Source organism: Rana temporaria, chromosome 9 (genome assembly GCF_905171775.1).
Source record: "Rana temporaria chromosome 9, aRanTem1.1, whole genome shotgun sequence".
In the NCBI taxonomy this organism is placed as follows: domain Eukaryota; kingdom Metazoa; phylum Chordata; class Amphibia; order Anura; family Ranidae; genus Rana; species Rana temporaria.
In genome coordinates, this window is record NC_053497.1 from 57,777,571 (window position 1) to 57,800,606 (window position 23,036).

Consider the following 23,036-nt stretch of genomic DNA (forward strand, 5'->3'; position numbering starts at 1 on the left):
AGCAAATACATTTGTGGTCGATTCAGATGCATCACTGCAGTACAAGATTTGGTCACTGGTACTATGCAGCACCAATAAGGTAAGCAGGTTAACAGATTGCTTTAATTTAAGTTATAGCAGCGATTTAAGGTGGTAGTAAAGGCTTTATTATTTATATCTACAGGTAAGCATACAATAAGGCTTCCCTGTAGGTACAGTAAATATAACCTAAACGTGCACCGTTAAGGAGATACTTACTTTAGCAGCGCTGGTGAGGTCATCAGCGCATACACACTGTGCTCTCAATGGACAGCGTGCCGTCCATAGAAAGCCATGCTGTGGCAATGACTCCCACACATATACGCAGGAGTGACATCGTGGCTTGGCCAATCAAATGGTGGATGCCTGCGAACCCGGAATGAAGACCAGGTGGGGATGGAAGCCCCGTCAGCAGTGAAAGTGCACCGCTGGAGGGCTTGGTTTTCAGGCAAGTCTTTCCTTTCATAATGACACCAACATCTAGTTATGACATTCATTTGCAGGGAGACAGGAGGGACCAGAAGGTGGATAGATCTTTCCATTAAAGTCATAATGACCAGTAAAGAACCAGCAGGCAATCAAACCCTCCCTCTCTTTATCCAAAATTACAAACTTTTGGTCTATGTTCCAATGATTCTGCATCTATAAACAAGACACAGAAACCAAAAGAGCGCCAAACAGTTGTTCTGACTTGCCACAGGCCGAAATATAGACCAAAGTTGATTCATAAAACTATAGTTTGTAAAAAAAAAAAAAAATAAAAAAAAAAACCTGAATCCTGCTTAGTTTTGTTCCAGTTTTCATAACTCAAACCTGAACCTGTTACATTCTCAGCTAGGCGTACAGTTTGGAACAAACAAATGCTTGAAAAAGGTAAGGCCCCTTTCACATGCGGACCGTATGTCGGCTTTTTCATCCATCCATTTACGGATGAAAAAGGGACATACATTAATCTTTATGAGATAGCGGGTGTCAGCGAATAAACATCTGCCGACACCGGATCTCATCAGTGTCCGCAATGCTCTGATTCTGCAGACGGAGGAAAGTCCTATTTTGCCATCCGTCTGCAGAGCAGATCGGATGAACGCGGACAGACGGTCCGTGTTCACCCGATCCCCCCATTGGGGAGAGCGGAGATCTGACAGGGTGGTCCCTGCACAGTATGCGGGGGCCGCCCTGTCATCCGCCGGCTCAGCGGTGTTCAACGGAGCAAGCAGATACACATGTACGGATCCTCACGGGATCCGTACATGTGAAGGGGGCCTAAAACAAAAACCAAATCATTTGCATGGATATGCAAAAACCTGCTTAACAACAACTGTAGTGCTCTGCTTGATATGAACAGCAGGGCTATCCTGAAGCTGATATGTCAAGCCAAAAAAAAAAAAAAGAAGGGAATATTCAGGTGACATTTCTGATCACTGTTCAGTAATCTGAAAGACTGTCCGGTTATCCGTCTGGATGGGAAATGTATACATCAACGGTTGGCTGTCTTCTTCGCAAACGATTGCAATTGTGTCGCCATCTTCTGGTGCAGCAGAGGTGGAGTTTAGACCTGCCTGAAAAAAAAAAATAAAAAAAAAGATTACCACCACCTACAAAAAGTTTAAAGTAAAAAAAAACAGAAAAAAAAACACACCACACCCAAACACAACTTTATAAACAAATTTTAAGCTTACATCCTGTGTGCAGTGAATTTGCACAGGACAGCCCATATCTTCTGGGGTCCTTTTTGCTGCTCCTTGCACTTCCCTCCTGTCGAGTGCCCCTCACAGCAAGCAGCTTGCTATGGGGCACTGAGCTGAAGCTCTGTGTACGCATTCAGACACAGAGCTGCGATTCGGCCCAGCCCCCTCTCTTGATTGGCTGACTGACAGCAACGGGAGCCAATGGCGCCACTACTGTGTCTCAGACAATCAGGAGGGAGAGTCCCGGACATCGCTGGAAAAAAAAAATGGGGCTCAAGTATTTGGAGGGTGGGGGGGGGGGGGGGGGGATTGCTCCCCCAAATATGGGGCTTCCCATAGAAGCCTTCCACAGAAGGCTTTTTATCTTATGCATTAAGATATAATACAAAAACACACACCACTGTCTTTACAACCCCTTTTCACACTGGGGCCACAGCCGTGGTAGAGCGCCACTCATTTTAGTGATAGACACACACCCCTCAGATTCCACTCACCTGCTCACATTTTGCAAGTGGAATTTAATGCAGGGCGAGTGAGGTGCAAGGACAAACCAGGCTGACCGTTTCCTGGATGAAGCGAGCAGCCAGGAAACGGTCACCCGGGGGACACAGAGCGATAGGGCTGGACTGCCCTGGGAGCCGTTCCTGAACACATTGATTATTGCTAGCGGCTTTAAAAGTCACTAGTGATAGTTGCATGTAAACTCCATCAGGCTGGTTGTACCATTTGCTGGAAGGCTTCTATGGAAAGCCATACCATTGATTAACAAACTTCACAGAGATAGAGAGAAGAGAAAAAAAATATATATATCTATCTATCTATATCTCTCGCTACATGACAAAATTATTCCCAGCCCTAGAGACAGGACAACAGATGCAAACTTTGGACTTAACCATCTGATGAGGCATGTGTCAATACGACAAAGCTTTGCTCCAGCTAGCTTGTGTACATGGGCTCATTCACAGTATCTGCAGTGACCTCAGGTTTTCTGCATGGGATAAACGCAGGTCAATGCTTGCGCTCAAGGAAAACAATTGTTTTCTAGGTACCCAGTTCACACTGCTTACACTTCAAAAAAAAAAAAAAAAAAAAAAAAAAGAAGTAGTGCCATCCTCATCGCTCCCTGCCACAGCCGGTGCTCAACTAGCCTGCACAGTAAATCAAGGCGTTTTACCAGGCAGACTAGTGCGAGTGCCCAGGTCACATCTGGTCCACGGAATGCATGCCAGCTAATCACGAGCAGCAAGGTTTTTACCCTTGAGGCTATGCGTGTTGGTGCTGACTGAAGCATCTGGAAACTCATCTGTGCCCAGTCTTTCCACAGTTAATCCAGCTCTGAGCAATCCTCTTATTGTTCAGTGAAAATTAACAGACTTCCAGATAAAAACCTGTCTAAATAAAAAGTCCTTTCCTCCCTCCTTGCTTTGAGTGCCAGGTTTACATATCTAGCTTGGACATGTTTATCGTGTTAGGTTTATCATAATATGAGGTGATCTACAGTTCATTGTATATTACCAGGATGTGTTATGTGGGGGGGGGGGGGGGTGGATTTCTCACTTTTTATACTGTGGATCACCTCATATTATGTTAAACATAACATAACATATGATAAACATGTCCAAGTTAGATATGTAAACCTGTCACTAGCAGCATTTGGAACATAAACTTTACTAATGAATCATTACATTGTGTATAGCCAAGTCCGTCCTTCCAACGCAAACCTAAATTAAAGCATTCCATGTACTACTTACCAGTTCCAGGGAATTCAGGTGCTCTTCAGAAATGAGGTTTTCATTCTTCAGCTGTTCCACCACACCTTCCATGACCTCTAGCTTGGAGCAGTGCTTCTTATGTCGCTGTTGAAGAGTGCCGACTTTCTTCTGTAGGTTCACCACCACCGACACCATCTCACCAGTTGTCAACGTTTCAGAGGGTCCATCTGGCTCCTGAGTTGTGTTTAAGCAGATCTGCTTGGTAACATCAGAGGCGATTACTTCTTTACGGTGCGCCGATACAATGGGTACTGTGGAAGGTATGGGCCTGGGGATAGCTGTAGATAAAACGGTTTCTGAGGACGGTGGCAGTGGTGGTAAAGGGCCTGTGGCAAGCGTAGGGCCAACTGTGGCTGTCTGCATAGTTTCCAGATAGGAAACTACATCCTCCGATGACATTGTGACTGGTTCTGGTGTCGGCAATCCGGCTTCAAAAAATGGCTCTATAGAGACGTTTTTAATGACTAGAGCCCCATTATTAGACACTTCAATAACGGTGGGATCTTCTACTCCTACTGACTGTAGGACTTGATTGTTATAAAACTCTTGTTGTAATGTGGCAGAGGCAATGTGCTCCTCCGAGATTGTAATGGGTTCAATCAATGGCATTTCATGGGTTTGTTGCTGCTCAGTCACCGCAATAGGTAGAGCTAAAGAAGTAAACCCTTGAGGAGGAGCAAATGCCAATGACATCCCATCGAATGACTTAACAAAATGAACTAGTGGTACCAAATTCACAGCACCCATCATTGTAGTGGGAATAGCCAGTGCATCAGGATCTGTGACCAACACCTGGGTTCCATTCATTGACATCTGACCAGCAGCAAAGCTGGGATCGAGGGTGAATGTCAAGGTTTCTGCCAGTGGCTGAGCCTCATTAACGGCCAAAGGAGAAATGGAAGACATGCCGAGCTCGCTGCTTAAACTCTGCGCAGAGGTCTGTGTCCTGGTCTTTGCCGCATGTGTCTTGTTCTGAAAGACAAAAAAGGACATGTTAAAATATATATATTTATTACCAACTGCTATGCAATATATAGCGAAAAGCTGCAACAAAATAAATTAAACCATTACATGATTATACACATTTCAGAAAGACAAGAACTTCAAACAAAGTTTTGTATGACTTGATATCAGCCATGTGGTGACCTTTTGTACACCATGTATAGTCTAACCTATATGCAACGTGATAACCCTTTTTTTTTGTATACCACGATTATACGGCAAACACCATGTTTATACCACTTATACTTTGCATTATATTTGTTAAAACCTTTTCTTAAATAAAACTATGAAAGCAAAATAGGAAAAGTATTGTACATAGTTATTGGTATTGTGCATATGCATCACTCCCATTCCCTTAAAAATCAGAAGTTTCATTTTCTATATTTTGCATTTCCAGGTTTGTCCCCCACATCAATATGCCAATTACATTTTTACTTAAAGCCTGGTTCCATTTGATACCCCATTTTAGATCCAGTGACGTCATCCTTGGGTCTCAGTACAACGCAGGCACATCACGGCTGGTGGGAGGGCTGGCTGGGTACATAGCTTCCTGAACATTTCACAGCACCCTGTCTCAGGGGGCAGTCCTAGGCAGGTGTATTTGCATGTAGACTGTTCCAGGTACCATCCACACGTATCGCTGTGCCATACTACATTACATAAAGTCCAATAACTGAAAGGGGTGGAGCATGATCAGTAATGCAGAGGAGGAAAGGGGTAGATGCTGGACAGTCTTCAGACAGGAAATGAGACTTGCAGCAGATTCTAATGAACATTGTTAAATCAGAGTAGGACCCCTTTCCACTCTTGTGCAACCTGAAAGTCACGCTACTTTGCAATGCAACTTCAAGCAATGCCTGTGTAATCTTGAGGTCTATGGACCTCAAGTCGCATTACAGTTAGACCAAAAGTAGTGCAGGGATTACTTTGAAGCTGCACAGATATGAACGGTACTCATTGGAAATTGCAGTCCCAAGTCATAAGCCTGGTCGCATAAGTGTAAAAGGGGCCCCAAGCAGTTTTAGTACAGAAGAGAAGCCTGTAGAACCGTGAAAGACTAAAGTAAAGGCTGGTGTTCAGGCATTTACTTACAATAAGGTGCTCCCTATTTAAAGTATAACTAAAAGGAAAAACGTATTTATTTTAAGCTTTGGATAGAGTGGAGAGGTATTAGAACACCTATTAGGTTTTTATTGCTGTCTGTGCCTTAAGGAGATTCATTCTCTCCATTAGACCCGTTTACAATTATTAAAAGTGAAAGCAACATCCCAAATTTTGGGTTGTCCCCAGAAAAGTAAGAGGGTAAATCTGCCAATGGGGACACTAGGTCTGCAGGGGGCCCAATGGATTCCCTTAATTTGCAAGGATTTCCTCTCACTTCCTGTTCTGGCTATGGAACAGGATATGAAGAGAAAGCGCCCTTAGGCTTTATTCACACCTATGCATTTTTAGTGCTTTTTGCAGATTTGCACTGCAGAACGTGTTCCATAGGAAACCATGTAAAATGGAATGTAGTGCAAATCTGCAAAAAGCACTAAAACTGCATAGGTGTGCATCTAGCCTTAGTTCTACTTTATACATAGTAATAAGGCTACAAACCCTTACTTTCCCTGTTGCCGCAATCTCTGATGAAGATCACATGACAAGCTGGGCTGGTGTGCACCCTATACCCAGATGTGCAATATATATATATATATATATATATATATATATATATATATATACACACACACACACACACACACACATATATACATACACACACACACACACACACACACACACACACACACACACACACACACACACACACACACACACACACACACCAGCCGCCATGTAGCCAGTGTTGCCAACCATCAGTATATTTATTGGCAGCCAGTAAAAAAAAACAGGCAATTTTCTGCAGCCAGTAAAAGTAAAATCTTGCCAGTAAAAAAATAAGCCTGCGATGCTCGGCTTGGTCCGCAGTCGGCTGAGACCATCCAAGTGCCTGCTAAAGTGTGATCAGGCAGCTCTGGCGGAGGCGGTGCCTGAGCATGTTGTGTGATGTCATGGTGCAATGGAGCCAAGCAGAGAGGCCAGAGCCCCATGTGCGGGTCTGATGTGGGAGCAAGGCAGGCAGAGACCAGGACCATCAGTGCTGTTTAGATTAGACTAGAGGGACCACTTGGCTTGGAGATATACTGTCTCTGCGACTCAGGAGGGGGACATGTGTCAGTGATGTCTCATCTGTGTTGCTGCACACTGCTGTCAGTGTCACTGTGAGTCAATTTTATGTGCGGGTGCTGCTCATTCTAATTTCTTGCCCTCCCGAGTCCTGTCCATGAGCTACTTACTATATAAAAAAAAAAAGTTTTTTGCCTAATTATCTACCTTAAATCATATTGCTAATTGAATACTGTATTTTTTTGTAGCCTAAACACTCGAATTTGCACTTAAAACTGTAATTTTGCAACTCTTGGAAAAGTCAGTAAAAACTTGCCTGTGCCAGTAAATTTCAATCTGGTAGGATGGCAACACTGCCTGTAGCAGTAAAGCTGCAAAGGCGCAGTCGCCAAGTGGTCAACTTATATAAGCAGTTTAATGCAAATGTCATCCAGATCATTCATCATTGTTGGGACCTGGGACATAGAGTGATCGGATGCTGTAAGGAGAGGCTGGACAGGGCTGCATCAGTGCCGTCCAAGCCTCTGCATGGACAGAAATGCTGTGCCATCACTACTCTTACAATGTAAACAGTTCACATTCTCTTGCACAGGCTGCTCCTAGGAGTAATATTGTAGAAGCCTCGTAAGCCCAGGAGCCGACACAATTTCAGCTTACTGCAGGATGTTCGTAGGCACCGCCAGCCAATAGTTTCATTCTACACCCCCACAAGGAGCCAATTCCTGGTGCCAATTTAAAAAGGCATTGGGACAAGTAGCCTCCTTCCCAGTGCAGTTTAAAACGGCCATGCGTAATCAAGTGGTAAAAATCACATCATGTAACTCAGCAACTTCAGTTTTGCACATCTTCATAGATAACAAAGGGTACATTATAAGTATTTGTATCACTGCTCATACAATACATACTGAAGTTCCACCAGATGAGAAGATTGTTGGAACTGCATCATGTTTCAGGTAGCGAACTCCCCATCTGACTTGGAAACAAGACGGCTTGAAGTGTTTGCTGCAAAGATACTGATTCTTGGATGGAAAGAAATTCGCCATATTCATGTTGGCTAGCCATTGCTTGAGGCGCGCTTTGTCGTGCAACGGAAACCTACAAGGGGAGAAAGACAGTCAGTGTGTTTACATGATGCACATTTACAGTCTATTCAATAATAACACCCCCTTTGTGTGAACGGTACAATCTTTTTTTGCTCAGACCAATTATACAATGTTCAGCGAGCTTTAGGGGCGAACAAGAACTCATTAAAAAAAGGGGGTGGGGCTATACCTAAACCCCCCCCCCCCCCGCGCACCATTTCAGATAGGAAATTCTTGAAAGGAGAAGTCTGGGGGGGGGGGGGTTGGATATAGATAGTAGAGCTGGGCGATTTTGTCCCCCAAAAAAAACCTGCGATACAAAAAAAAAATTGATTCACGATTCAAATTTTTTTTTTCCCCTGATGGACACCGCGCCAGTCCTAAGCTTTTAGGCGGGGCCGCAGCTTTCGGCCTAGTCCGCCGTGATCCTGGGAAAAGGCCGTGGACTAGGCCGAAGCCTCGCTTAAAAACTTAGGACCGGTGCTCTGCGGACTAGGCCGAAGCCTCGCCTAAAACATCCTGCCTGCCCCGATCCTGAGAAAAGGCCGCAAGCGGCACCTGGCCTCACAAGCCTTTCCCAGGATCGCCGCGAGCTGTGGGCAGGATTTTAGGCGAGGCTTCGGCCTAGTCCGCGGAGCGCCAGTCCCATTAACGGGAAAAAAAAATCGATTTGGTCAAAATCTGAATCGATTTGCCCTTGCAACGCGATTCAAATTGTTTTTTTCCCCAGTCCCATAGATAGATATGTGAAGTTCCTTGTTGGCCCCATTTGCAAGTGCAGTGCCTTCCACCTTTGGATCGCTTTTCAGAGGGCATTTGACAGGTAGCAAGGAGGTGTTGCGTCAACTGCTCCCCAGCGGATTTACCCTATAAATTCTGCACAACCATGCTCCATAGACATGCATTGGTTGTGTTCAATGGTGGTCAAGTTCATTGAATGCAATGTGCTGCTTCATTTCAACCACTGCCGTGAAGCACAGCTTGGTGTCTGCGGCACGTGTACAGCTGTGAGCATCTGGATGTCCGTGTTCAGGCAGGTGTTTGGGGCCACTAATGAGAACCTGATCCTTCAGTCAGGCACTTTTTTCCCCAGCTCATGCCCCCTTGGGAGATATTTCTTTACTTCCTGTCCCAGCAGCAATAGGCATCTTTCTGCTGTCCTTGTCCTGTGGGGGAGATTTATCTCTACATCCTGATTTATAAGGGAAAAAGATGAAATCCCCTCCTGTACACAGCCATCACAACAGGGACAGAAAATGAAGGGAAGGTGACAAGGTATCACAGAAAGTACAAGGCCCTATTCACACCGATGCGCTATTGTTGTGCTAAAACCCACCATCCCAGCACGTAGAATAATCGTCTTTAAATCCCACCTACGAGATAGAGCCACACACAGTTGTGGTCATAAGTTTACATACACTGGCAGAATTTATGATTTCTTGGCCATTTTTCAGAGAATATGAACACAATTTTTTTTTCTCATGGTTAGTGTTTGGCTGAAGCCATTAATTATCAATTAACTGTTTAACCCCTTCCCGCCGAGCGTACACACATATGCAGCCTCTGTGTTATACCACCGGGATGATGCTTGCAGCTGCAGGCATCATCCCGTCCCGGTACCGTTTTCTTTATTTTTTTAATTTTTTTAGAGTGGGCGATTGGCTTTCCAGGGCTAGCAACCAATGCGGCTAAATCCCTCCCCCCCTTCCGCTGCTCTTACCGGGCGACCCGATCCGCCACTTCTGGCACCTAGAGACAGACTGGAACAAAGCCGGAAATGGCATTGGATCAGTCTCCTGAATGTAAACACGGTAGCAACGTCAAATATGGTTTACGTGGCTGCCAACGGCACCAGATTGAAAAAAAAAAAAAAAAAACCCACACACACACACAGTATCTGCGTTTTCACCGATCTGAATACTGTGAAGTGCAAAAGGATGGATTTGGTGTCTTTTTGACCCCCAATCTATCCACAAAGAGTACCTGTCACCACCTATTACTGTCACAAGGGATGTTTACATTCCTTGTGACAGCAATAAAAGTGATCACATTTTGATTTTGATTTTTTTAAAGCACAATTTAATATTTTTAGAGCTCCCCCGTCCCCGCGCAGCAAAGAAAACGCATACGGATGTCGCACCTGCATATGTAGATGGTGTTCAAATCACACATGCGAGGTATAACTGCAATAATTCTAGCACTAGACGTCCTCTGCAACTCTAACCTGGTAACCATAAAAAAAAAAAATTAAAGTGTCGCCTATGGAGATTTTTAGGTACCGTAGTTTATCGCCATTCCACGAGTGCGTGAAATTATAAAGCGCAACATGTTTGGTATCTATTTACTCGGCGTAACATCCGTCACATTATACTAAATAAATTGAGCCAACTTTACTGTTTTTTTTTTTTATTAAAGTGTATTTTATCCCCAAAACGTTGTGTTTAAAAGACAGCTGCAGAAATACTGTGCGACATAAAATATAAACAATCGCCATTTTATTCTCCCCGAAAAATTATTAAATAAATAGCTAGACTGTAAGCTCCTTCTAGACTAAGCTCTAACGAGCAGGGCCCTCTGATCCTTCCTGTATTGAATTGTATTGTGATTGTACTGTCTTCCCTGATGTTGTAAAGCACTGCGCAAACTGTTGGCGCTATATAAATCCTGTATAATAATATTATTGTTTTCTGCCCTGGACCGGAAGTGATGTCAGGTCGTCGCTGGTGTGGAGGAGATACTGTGGTTATGGCCGATAGCTTCAGCCATAACCACAGTCAACCACTTGTAAACCGCCACATATATACAGTATATGTATTGTGGTCAGGAAGTGGTTAAAGCGGGAGTTCACCCATAAAACAATTTTCCCCCTTAGATTCCTGCTCATTTTGTCTAGGGGAATCGGCTAGTTTTAAAATATGATCCGTACTTACCGTTTTCGAGATGCATCTTCTCCGTCGCTTCCGGGTATGGGTCTTCGGGAGCGGGCGTTCCTTCTTGATTGACAGTCTTCCGAGAGGCTTCCGACGGTCGCATCCATCGCGTCACTAGTAGCCGAAAGTCGGTGCGGCTCTATACTGCGCCTGCGCACCGACGTTCGGCTTCCTTCGGAAAATCGTGACGCGATGGATGCGACCGTCGGAAGCCTCTCGGAAGACTGTCAATCAAAATAGGAACGCCCAGTCCCGCAGCCCATACCCGGAAGCGGCGGAGAAGATGCATCTCGAAAACGGTAAGTACGGATCATATTTTAAAACAACTAGCTGATTCCCCTAGACAAAACGAGCATGAAGCTAAGGGAAAAAAGTGTTATGTACGGGTGAACCCCCGCTTTAAGTGCCCATTCACACCACAAAAAACGTGCTTCAGATCTGTTCTGTATGCGTTCTGTTTAATTTTTTCCCCGGTAAAACATGCTGCCCCCCCAGTGCTTTTTTTATTTCCATACCAATTGTTCCCAGGTGACCGAGGATGAAAACACGTTATGTGTTGCGTTAAACTTTGTAAAAGAGTGCTAAAAAATAGGATCTGCAATTTTCAGAAACCTCACTTCGCATTTTTAAGCGCATGGATGTGAACCGTCCCTTCAAATGGTGACAGTCATGAAGGGGATCCCCCTGGAAGTGTGGTCTCATACTACCTGTTGTGACCGGAAGTGAAGGGTAATCCCAGCAGGACACAGGTGTTGCCTCCATTTTGGCTCGGAATATACTTTAACCTTGGCCGTGTGACGCGTTATTCCCTGCGGTGTAAGTGAAGCTCTTTATGACTCGGGTCACATTGTAATGAGTAACCTGGCTATCCCTGTCTTCTATAGTGCATCCCCTCCTCCCTCAGCCACCTCCATCGTTAAACACAGCACGTCCGTCCGCAGCCAGGCTGCCCGGGGCACCACGTGACCGCCCGCTCCCCTCCGCGTTCCCGGTTCCACTCACTTGTAATAACCTTCTCGCGCTCCCTCCGACCTCCTGCATTCCGGGGACACACAGCTCTTCGGCATCGTCTCCTCTTGCTCCAAAATATGACGTCTTCTGCTGCCCGTTAACGTCAACCTATCACGCCAGACTTGCGCGGTGATAAACAGGAAGTGACGTAGTTGGGATTTCTGATGGGTTGTAGATATTGACAGTACCAGCACGGTTTTTTTTTCGCGGCCATTTTGAGTGAGGGCAACTGTCCTGTTGACTGGGCAATCTATGCTGTGAAGCGTGGTGACGTCGTTAGGAGGTGACGCTCACCCACCGGACATATTTGCTAAGGGCAGATAAAGATGGCTGGCTGGGCTTGGTGTGCGGGGTAAAGTTGGAGGAGGTGAGTATAGGTGGTGGGGTAGGGGACAGAGTTCCTGCTTCATGTATTTATCTAACAGGCATGGCTCCCACCTGGACCTCATTGGAACCAAGCCTCTTTCCTCCTCACTTATTTCTACTTTAGGTCAGGGCTGGACACATTTCCCTTGAATCTAGGAGCCAGATAAAAAAAGTCAGGAGCCAGTGTGTTGTGTTTTTTTTTTTTTTAAACTAACAAATCTTACACAAAATTTCAGTTAACCAAAAAATTATTCACCGCAGCCCCCCCCCGCGGATGCCCACACTGGACCACCAGGGAAGTGGCCAGGACCACCAGGGAAGCCCCTAACATATGGATGGCCAGGTACGTCCCTCATGGCCATCCATATATGCAAATATATGCCAATCAGTGACCACAAATGGGCACTGACTGGCACCATTATGAATCAGATCAGTGCCACCCATAAGTGCTGCATACCAGTGCCACCTCATTGGTGCCGCCTTATCAGTGCCCATCATTGAAGAAGAAAATGTACTTATTTGCAAAAAAAAATTAACAGAAACAAAGAAAAACTTTTTTTTCTTCTACATTTTCGGTCTTTTTTTTTATTTGTTGCACAAAAAATAAAAACTGCAGAGGTGATCAAATACAACCAAAAGAAAGCTCTATTTGTGAGAACAAAATTATAAAAATTCTGTTGGTACAGTGACTGCGCAATTGGCATTCAAATTGCGTCAGCGCTGAAAATTGGCTTGGGCAGGAAGGGGGTGTAAGTGCCTGGTATTGAAGTGGTTAAACACATCAGTACCCTATATTTTCCATTGGTTGACGCTTTAAAGGCCCCCCCTATATGTCATCCATTTAGCGTAACGCTAAAACCTTTAACAAATGTAATGAAGGTGTGTGCGGCGATATGATATGTGTATCGCAATTAATGTTTTCAGGAGTAGGCACCCCACCGGGTGGGTTTACGTGTGGGGGTGGGAGCCTCCATTTTTTTTAGGGGGGGGGTGGGATTTTATGTGCTCGAGTGTAACTTTCATTTTTTATAGAGGTGCACCAAATGGAAACTGTAAATTCTGAATGCACATGTCCGAAACAGACAATTACAGTTTTAAAAAAATATACAGGGTGATTGAAAAGTAACTCCCTATTTTAACCACTTAAGACCCGGACCTTTATGCAGGTAAAGGACCCGGACAGTTTTTGCGATTTGGCACTGCGTCGCTTAAACTGACAATTGCGCGGTCGCGCCACGTGGCTCCCAAACAAAATTGGCGTCCTTTTTTTCCCACAAATAGAGCTTTCTTTTGGTGGTATTTGATCACCTCCTGCGGTTTTATTTTTTTGCGCTATAAACAAAAATATAGCGACAATTTTGAAAAAAATTCAATATTTTTTACATTTTTCTATAATAAATATCCCCCAAAAATATATAAAACATAATTTTTTTTCCTCAGTTTAGGCCGATACGTATTCTTCTACCTATTTTTGGTAAAAAAAATCGCAATAAGCGTTTATCGATTGGTTTGCGCAAAATTTATAGCGTTTACAAAAAAGGGGATAGTTTTATTGCATTTTTATTATTATATTTTTTTTTACTACTAATTGCTGCGATCAAAGATTTTTTTTGTGACTGCGACATTATGGCGGACACTTCGGACAATTTTGACACATTTTTGGGACCATTGTCATTTCACAGCAAAAAATGCATTTAAAATGCATTGTTTACTGTGAAAATGACAGTTGCAGTTTGGGAGTTAACCACAAGGGGGCGCTGAATGGGTTATGTGTGACCTCATTTGTGTTTCTAACTGTAGGGGGGTGTGGCTGTAGGTGTGACGTCATCGATTGTGGTTCCCTATTAAAGGGAACACACGATCGATGACAGCGCCACGGTGAAGAACGGGGAAGCTGTGTTTACACACGGCTCTCCCCGTTCTTCAGCTCCGGGGACCGAGGCATGTTAAGAGCCTTAGCCAGCTGCCAGTTAGGCCGCGTACACACGATAAGTCCATCCGATGAAGCTGACTGGTGGTCTGATGTGCCTACACACCATCGGTTAATGAACCGATCGTGTCAGAACGCGGTGACGTAAAACACAACGACGTGCTGAAAAAAACGAAGTTCAATGCTTCCAAGCATGCGTCGACTTGATTCTGAGCATGCGCAGGTTTTTAACCGATGCTTTTGCATACTAACGATCGGTTTTGACCGAAGGATAACTGACCGATGGGGCCCACACACGATCGGTTTGGACCGATGAAAACGGACCTTCAGTCCGTTTTCATCGGTTTTGAGCAATCGTGTGTACGCGGCCTCAGGCACCAGGACGGATCCCAACATTATTGTCGTGATCCCTTCAGAGCCTGGAGGGATTCTGTGATGTCAGCTGACAGCGGGGAAAACCCTGCTGTTGCCCAAATTTGGGTCACTGGAGTGCCGCACTAAGTGCACTCCTTTGACCTACCAGAGACGCATGAGCAAAAGAGTCTTGGCTGTACTTCTCCATTAAACATGAGCTCTGGCACTAGAATTATTGCTCTTACTCCAACATACCCAGCAAAACCTCACATGTGCAGTGCAATCAGTGTTTGCATATGAATGCAGGACCTACGTGTGTGTTTGCATTTGTGCATGGGGGGGGTGGCACACATTAATAAAACATTTTTTTTTTTAAACATACAGTTAGGGTTGTCCCGATATCGATACTAGTATCAGTATCGGGACCGATACCAAGCATTTGCCCGAGTACAGTGTATTGATGCCGGCAGACAAGCTCTTAGTGTGGAACCTTTTACTATACACAAGACTCTGTTTCTGTCAGTAAAGTACAAACTCTTGCTGTAGTTCAGTTTTAATATTGAATAAATTACATGTATAAAAAAAGTGCCACTCACAAAGGTGTAAACAGAGCAAGTGTGAAAACCTGAGAAGGCTCATTGCAGGAGCGTCATGCCCGTGAAGGGGCTGCTAGTCTTTGCCGCTGTGGCAGCTACAGTAGAGGACGATGTAAGAGGATGCTGGGGAGCGAGCTGTCAAAACCGGGAGCACAGTCTTCCAACCTGGCGAGGAATAGCCAATCATGACGCGTTTTGGAGGCAAGCCACGCCTCCTTCCTTGGCTGCCCCTCCGCAGGCAGGACGCTCCTGCACTAAACCTTCTCCTGTTTTTGCACTTGCTCTGTTTACACCTTTGTGAGTGGTAATTTTTTATACATTTCATTTATTCAATATTGAAACTGTACTACACCAACGGTTTTCTTGGTGCTTCTCTCCCCTCTGCCTCTTCATCTAACTGCTGCCCTTCCCTGTTTCACATTATTACCTTCCTTTAACACTTCTGCCACTCTGTTTGGCTGTTGGGAGCAAAGAATGGAAGCCCTGTGTAAGCTCCAGTTTGCCATTTGGAGCTAATGCATAGCTAAGAACCCAGTCCTCCCTACACCCCCATGTGATTCTGAGGGTTCATGAGTGAATAGCCACCAAGCAACATCTGGTCATATGGGAGAAATTGTAGTGAACTGCATGCTTCCCATATTCAATAGTATTGGGTATTTCTCTTTGCATTCAGCAGCCAAATGGGGCAGCAGTAGAGCAAAGGAAAAGTGAATGGCCCGGATTCAGATACAATGGTGTATCTATCTGCGGGGCGTAACGTATCTCAGATACGTTACGCCGCCGTAAATTAGGGCGCAAGTTCCGTATTCAGAAAGAACTTGCGCCCTATGTTACGGCGGCGTAACGTATGTCGTCTGGCGTAAGCCCGCTTAATTCAAATGTGTTTGATGTGGGCGTGTTTTATTCAAATTCACTGTGACCCCACGTATCCCAGTGCGCATGCTCGAAATTACGCCGCAAATCGTCAATGCTTTAGACGTGAACGTAACTTACGTACAGCCCTATTCGCGAACGACTTACGCAAACGACTTAAAATTTGACGCAGAAACGACGTCCATACTTAACATAGGATACCCCTCATATAGCAGGGGTAACTTTACGCCGGAAAAAGCCTAACGTAAACGACGTAAAAAAATGCGCCGGGCGGACGTACGTTTCTGAATCGGCGTAACTACCTAATTTGCATATTCCTTGCGGAAATATACAGAAGCGCCACCTAGCGGCCAGCGTAAATATGCAGCCTAAGATACGACGGAGTAAGAGCCTTACGCCGGCCGTATCCTAGTAAAATTCTGGCGTATCTTGCTTTCTGAATACAAAAAGAAGATACGCCAGCGCTTCGTAGCACTTACGCGGCGTATCAATAGATACGCCGGCGTAAAGGCTATCTGAATCCGGGCCAATGTGTACAGCAGAGAAGGGTGGCAGCTAGGTAAGCCTGTTTCTTTGCACAAGGAAAGGCCAAGTTAACTTTCATTATGATCCTATGCCAGATTCTTTTTGTTGCTGATATCTCTCTTTGCTTTAGGCAACACAATGGCGGGAAAGCTGAAGAGCATGCTGGATAACTTAGATCATTTTGTTGACATGCTTGCATTGTCTTCTACTGTCAATGTAAAAGACTGGGATGTCTTAATTGTTCAACGAGCACTCGAGTGGGGAAGTTATTTTCAGCAAGTTTACCATCGCTTTAAGGATAACGAGCCTATCAGAAATGTCATTGAAGAACATCTTGCGGCAAAGAATGAAGAGCTCTGTGTTAACTTTAAAAATTACAAAGACATAACTTTTAGAGACCTTGCAAAGGGCAAGGCTATTTTTTGCATGACGCTTCTTCATAACAGTGCAGTTGGTACTCTCATCTTCAAGCATTTGGTTGAGTGTCTTCAAGATTCTGACTCCGAGAAGGTTGATTCTCTTTCTTTAAATCAAACCCTATCTCAGAAAATTGCTTCTGAGCTTTTCCTATCACTCCCGTTTGCTTGTGAAAGATCACTGAAGCCTTTGGAAGACCCTGTGTTGGTTACACAAGCAGACATCCTTGGAAGCAGCCTCCAAAGAAGACTGAGGAAATTGGAAGATGACCAGAAATCTTCTGCAGTGTCAGATGTTCTAGGCAAGCTCCCCCAACCCCTTCTGTACCACCTGATAGCAGCTGTGTTATCTAATGACACTGCAAGTGCTAACCATCAGGACCAGTTGCATGACTTAATTCTAGATTGGCTGCTGACAAATGATGCTGCATGGACAGGATTCTGTAGTAATGTAAACCAAAACGTCTTGGCCAGATTGAGTTCTAGGTTTTTTAAGTTTAGGCAGACCTATCTAGATTACCTATTTAAACTGGGATATGGGATGGAGCAAGACATTACTTTGGGAATGTGGGCTAGCAACACTCCTAAATTGTCTTTCCATGAGTTTATTGAACATTTTAGATGCCTCTTAAGTGGACCTCAGGACCTTAAGGAATGTGCGTTAACTAGAATTCAGACATTGAAACAACAAGATGGGGACTACGAAGAATCTGGAATCAGTATATGGACTGATATATTAAATGAATTAAACAAATCCTAGCACTTTTATATAATGCTCTTTATGATGTTACTATCCTTTGTAAGTTAATGAGTTATCTTTTCATTGTTTCTTTTTATCTAAAGGTCTAGAGCAGTGGTTCTCAACCTGGGGGTCGGGACCCCCACGGGGGTCAATTGATGATTTGACAGGGGTCGCCGAATCCTGGACTGTTCCTGAAGCCCGCACTGCTCTCCCAGCCTTTTTTGCGGCCGCCCAGCAGGGCTATCCCTAGAGCCTGTGGCTGCCCAGATGGGCTGTTCCTGGAGCCCACAACCACCAACTCAGCCTCTTTGCATTCGCCCATTCAGTTCACAGCATGGCTGGGGGGAAGAGACTAGAGGTCCGCTTACTGGTGAGGAATGTGAAGTGGGAGGGGCTGGAGGAGACCCAGTCTCCTGATTTCGGCATAGGTGTCACTGCTATGAGACACCACAAAGTCGGAGACACAGTGGGTAACACTACCTGTGATTATAGTTGCCATTAAAAGTCCCCACTACAGTTCTCAGATCAGCAGATGACCTTGATCAAGAACACCTAAGTTGGCTTATCAGAACTCTCCCCAGCATTGTCACTCACCCCACCCCCCACCAAGGAGTAAGAGAAGGAATAAAAATTGAGAATACTTGGAAGGGAAAGGAAAAGAGGGGGAGGAACAAAGAGAAAGGGAGAGAAAGAACAAGAAAGATGGCTAGGGGGGGGGGGGCAAGAAATTAGGATAGACAGAGATAAAAGGGAAAGTAAGAAGATCAAAGAGAAAGAGTGGCACATCCTAAAATGTACCATAAGGGGTTTAAATACTGTACGAGTGGAAGTGACTCAGGGATCACTAAATGTCCATGTGTTTGGGGGCGCAAATAACTTGTCTTGCCTTGGCTGCGGACAACCCACACTACAAAAATAATTTTACTGTTAGGGGTCCCCACAACTTGGGAAATTTTGTCAAGGGGTCACGACACTAGAGGGTTGAGAACCACTGGTCTAGAGTTATCAGAGCCAGTGTGCATGGACTGGTGCTTGTGGGGACGGGCAGCTTCTGTACTATTTGGTAAGGAGCAGCTATTACCAGCAGCACCTACAGGGTGGCGCTTTATTTTATTTTTCACAAAATAAAAGGAAAACAAGATCAAAAATTTGGAAAAAAATAACTGTTTTCCTTACTTTCTATTAAAATCCAAATGCCAGAATACTATAAAAATTATTTAAATGACTCTTTATTTTTTTATTTATTTTTTGGAATGTAGACACCCCAAGATCTTATTTTTTGCCACAGTTTTGTTTAGAACTGAAGAAATATCCTGGTATTGAGGAGGTTAAACCCAGAGCTTGAGAATGGTGCACCAGATACATTTAGACCCCTTTCACACTGAGGCGCTTTACAGGCACTATAGTCCTAAAAAAAGCACCTGTAACAAGGCTTTCACACTAGAGCGGTGCGCTTGGCAGGACGCAAGCAAGCAAGCAACATCTTTGAGGCGCTGTAGGACCGGTGTATACACCACTCCTACAGAGCCCCTACCTATTGAAATCAATGGGCAGCTGCGCTTTTAACCCTTTTTCGTGCATTAGCAGAGGGTTAAAAGCGCCCGGTAGTGACCGAAAAGAGCCATAAAAACAACAGTAAGGCTTCATTCACGCTAATGCGTTTTTTGATGCATTTTGCAGAAATGCAGGGAAATTTTTTAACATGGTTTCCTATAAAACATATTCACATCAATGCTTTTTTGTGCCTCTGCGTTTTTGGAAAGGGTCGGGGACTTTTTTCCCGCAAAAAAACATCGTTTTGCATGTAATAGAATTCAACTACCGTGATTTTGCAGCGATTTGCGTTTTTTTTTTTAACCTGTTATAGCTGGTTATTAAAGGAAATGTAAACAAATACAAATTGCTGGCTAAAATTTTTAATAATAATAATAAAAAAAACGAAAATTGCGTTAAAAACGCAATGATCAAAAGCAACATGCATAGGTGTGAATCAAACCTCAAGCGCTGCTAAAAATAGTGGCGCTTTACCGCAGACGCCCGTGCGCTGCCAGTGTGAAAGTGCCCTTTGTATAAAGGTAATACACAGAAGAAGTAGGAAGTTCATGTATTGGTCACATACAGTGACAAGATAGAGATGAGAAGGTTAGTGCATAGCTCCCAAACATCCCTGTTTTCAAGGGTTTGTCCCTCATTCAGAAAAAAGTCCCTATGCCCCTTTTTTTCCCCTCATTTGTCCGTCATTTTGTTCTAAACTTTATATACACCTATAGAAAATAATTGGCTAATTAACTTGAAGCCGTATTAATAAACTGCGACAAATTATATTTTCTGTATGATCCAAGAGGTCGACGCATTTCACAACAACCAGCTTCCTCAGGACCGCCTTAGTGTAGTAGCAAAGAGAAATGGCGCATCACTTTTTAAGAGTGTAGCTTTCAGATGGCGACAGGATAAGTAACGTGGATATATCTCTTAGTTCAATATGCAGTCAATAGGAGTTTGTAAATTAATGGACCTTATGGCAGAAAGTATATTTCCATATGTGCTCTTCGCTACACTCCATGATGCCACATGTGTTCTTAGTTAGTATTCGATTTTGTCCACAATCAGAACCAGCACTTGAAAAACAGCACAAAATCAACACAGATAGACAACCTGCGAGCACCACATATGTCCTGATCCCTCACAACAGAGGGAGGGAAACTCCCATTGACTGCAAATTAAACTAAGAGATATATCCACATTGAATATCCTGTTGCCACCTGAAAGCTATACTCTTAATGCGATGCACCATTTCTCTTTGCTTCTAAACGAAGGGGGTCCTGAGGAAGCTGGTTGTTGGGAAACGCGTCAACCTCTTGGATCATACAGCAAAGATAATTAGTGGCCCTTTATTAAAATGGCTTACACAGCATTTGAGAATATTTTTTCAATGTTTTTTAAATATTTTTGTAATAAATATATTGGTTTTACCAATGTTTGTGTGACCGTTTCTCTCTGGTATCAGTAAAGTCTGAGATAATAGAAACGTTTTTTGGTTTTGATCTATATAGTCATATATAAAATGCACTACTTATCTATCAAAAAGTGTTTTACAGTGCTAAACCTTTCATCAAATTTCTAAATTGTTGCATTGGTAATTCAAAAAGCCAATATAAAGTAATAGTAGTTGTACAAAAATCCTTTTTTTATTTTTGTACAATTCTCCTTTAACCGCTTAAGGACCGTGTCACGCCAATATACAACAGCAGAATGCCAGGGCTTGGCAGATTAACGTATATATACGTTGCCCTTTAAGACGCGACATTGTGGGCGAAAGCTCCGTGAGTGTGACCACGTGTCCCGCGGGGATTACCGCGATCGTTTCACGGAGAGGACGAGCGGGGAAATGCTGATGTAAACAAGCATTTTCCAATTCTTCCTAGTGACAGGACACTGATCACCGCTCCCTGTAATAGGGAGTGGTGATCAGTGTCATGTCACACACAGCCCACCCCCCCTACAGTTAGAAGCACTCCCTAGGATACACTTAACCCCTTCAGCACCCCCTTCTGGTTAATCCCTTCACTGCCAGTGTCATTTTTACAGTAATCAGTGTATTTTTATAGCACTGATCGCTATGACAATGGTCCCAAAATGGCGTCAAAAGTGTCCGCCATAATGTCGCAGTCATGATAAAAATTCGCTGATCGCCGCCATTGCTAGTAAGAAAAAATTATTAATAAAAATGCCATAAAAACTATCTCCTGTTTTGTAGATGCTATAACTTTTGCGCAAACTAATCAATAAGCGCTTATTGCAATTTTTCTTTTACCAAAAATATGTACAAGAATACGTATCTGCCTAAACTTAGGAAAAAAAAAAATTTTTTTTATATTTTTTGGGGATATTTATTATAGCAAACAGTAAAAAATAGTGCTTTTTTTTCCAAATTGTTGCTCTTTTTTTGTTTATAGCGTAACAAATAAAAACCGCAGAGGTGATCAAATACCACCAAAAGAAAGCTCTATTTGTGGGAAAAAAAGGACGTAAATTTTGTTTGGGAGCCACATCACACGACCGTGCAATTGTCAGTTAAAACGACGCAGTGCCGAATCTCAAAAAGTGCCCCTTTGGGTATCAACTGCAGAGTTGAGGGGGGGTTTTACACACATAGGGCTAGATTCACATACCTTTAGGCGGGCGTAGCGTATCTCCTATACGCTACGCCACCGTAACTTTGAGAGGCGAGTATGGTATTCTCAAAGATTTTGCGGCCAAAGTTACGGCGGCGTAGCGTATTAGGGCCGGCGTAAGCCCGCCTAATTCAAATGTTGAAGCTGTGGGCGTGTTTTATGCATATTGAGTGTGACCACACGTAAATGACGTTTCGATCGAACAGCGCTTGCGCCGTCCGTGGACGTATCCCAGTGCGCATGCTCCAAATGACGTCGGCAAATCGTCAATGCTTTCGACGTGAACGTAAATTACGTCCAGCCCCATTCACGGACCAGTTACGCAAACGACATAAAACTTGAAAAATTTGACGCGGTTCCGACGTCCATACTTAACATTGGCTGCCCCATCTTTTTGGTGGTTTATATTTACGCCTGAAAACCCCTTACGTAAACGGCGTATCTTTACTGCGACGGCCGGGCGTACGTTCGTGAATAGGCGTATCTAGCTGATTTACATATTCTAGGCGTAAATCAGCGTACACGCCCCTAGCGGCCAGCGTAAATATGCAGTTAAGATACGACGGCGTAGGAGACTTACGCCGGTCATATCTTAGCAATATTTAAGCGTATCTCAGTTTGAGACGGCAGGGATTCGGACTTACGACAGCGTATCTACTGATACGCCCGTTGTAAGTCTACCTGAATCTAGCCCATAGTGTAGAGTTCAGGGGTGCTCTGCATTCAGATTACGGATTTCAGCCTTCTACCACATCTCACTTTCATCCCTCTCTCAGCTCTGACCTCTACATGCAACTCCCCTCCAATGTCCCATATTTTCCCTCTCATTAAAAGCTCCACCATCTTCCACGTGTCATACTTTTTATGTTGTATTAAGCTAAAGCACCCAGCCAGCTCTAGTACCTCTTGCACACTGTAGGTGGCTCTGGCTCTTTCACTTGCAGTGAGATCATACAGTAGGGGTGTAGGCATCTGCATTGCACCCTGTCCACCTGCATCTCCCTTGTCCCCATCCTGCACTCAGTGGGAGCCACTCAGGGGAACAGATCGTTAGGAGACGAGCTGTCACTTGTAAACACAGAAGCAGAACATATGTTTACAAGTGATAGTGGTGAGCAGGGAGCAGAAGACCTGAGCCAAAGGTGGTGGAACTGAGTTCCACCAAGTTCCAGCTGAAAAAAAGCCCTGCTTTTATAATTTTTTATTGTTTATTATAGATTTGCATCTAATATGGTATCGTTATTGGCTTCATGCTAATTTTGAGAATTCTTGAATTTACTTTTTTTTGTATGTTTTTTCTTGGTTTTCTTAGGGACTTCATACCCCTTTATTTATGCTACTATTAATGTCACCCATTTATGCATTCATAGACTAATCAGTGTATGCG

At 44.0% G+C, this 23,036-nt stretch overlaps 2 protein-coding genes across 3 annotated transcripts; one reads left to right on the forward strand and one right to left on the reverse strand.

Moving 5' to 3' along the window:
• Positions 1-1,147: 1,147 nt before the first annotated feature.
• Positions 1,148-11,824, reverse strand: LOC120913554 (THAP domain-containing protein 5-like). The gene is made up of 4 exons (XM_040323559.1): positions 11,664-11,824; positions 7,555-7,744; positions 3,458-4,450; positions 1,148-1,577 (listed from the first exon to the last, which is right to left on the reverse strand). The coding sequence occupies exons 1-4, from the start codon at positions 11,726-11,728 to the stop codon at positions 1,437-1,439; spliced, it is 1,389 nt and encodes a 462-aa protein (XP_040179493.1). The 5' UTR covers positions 11,729-11,824; the 3' UTR covers positions 1,148-1,436.
• FANCF (FA complementation group F) lies at positions 11,410-17,540 on the forward strand. 2 transcript variants are annotated; one of them, XM_040323561.1, is made up of 2 exons: positions 11,410-11,477; positions 16,447-17,540. In XM_040323561.1, the coding sequence occupies exon 2, from the start codon at positions 16,455-16,457 to the stop codon at positions 17,490-17,492; it is 1,038 nt and encodes a 345-aa protein (XP_040179495.1). In that variant the 5' UTR covers positions 11,410-11,477; positions 16,447-16,454; the 3' UTR covers positions 17,493-17,540. The 2 variants fall into 2 exon arrangements, with proteins under 2 accessions (XP_040179495.1, XP_040179494.1); XM_040323560.1 differs by lacking the exon at positions 11,410-11,477 and adding an exon at positions 11,893-12,039.
• The last annotated feature ends 5,496 nt before the right edge of the window (positions 17,541-23,036 follow it).

Coding starts and splice junctions, on each gene's coding strand:
- FANCF (XM_040323561.1), top strand. CDS start 16,455: ATGGCGGGAAAGCTGAAGAGCATGCTGGATAACTTAGATCATTTTGTT.
- LOC120913554 (XM_040323559.1), bottom strand. CDS start 11,728: ATGCCGAAGAGCTGTGTGTCCCCGGAATGCAGGAGGTCGGAGGGAGCG. Junction 7,745..11,663: donor GCGCGAGAAGGTTATTACAA/GTGAGTGGAACC, acceptor CTCCCCTTGTAG/GTTTCCGTTGCACGACAAAG. Junction 1,578..3,457: donor ACCTGAATTCCCTGGAACTG/GTAAGTAGTACA, acceptor TTTTTTTTTCAG/GCAGGTCTAAACTCCACCTC.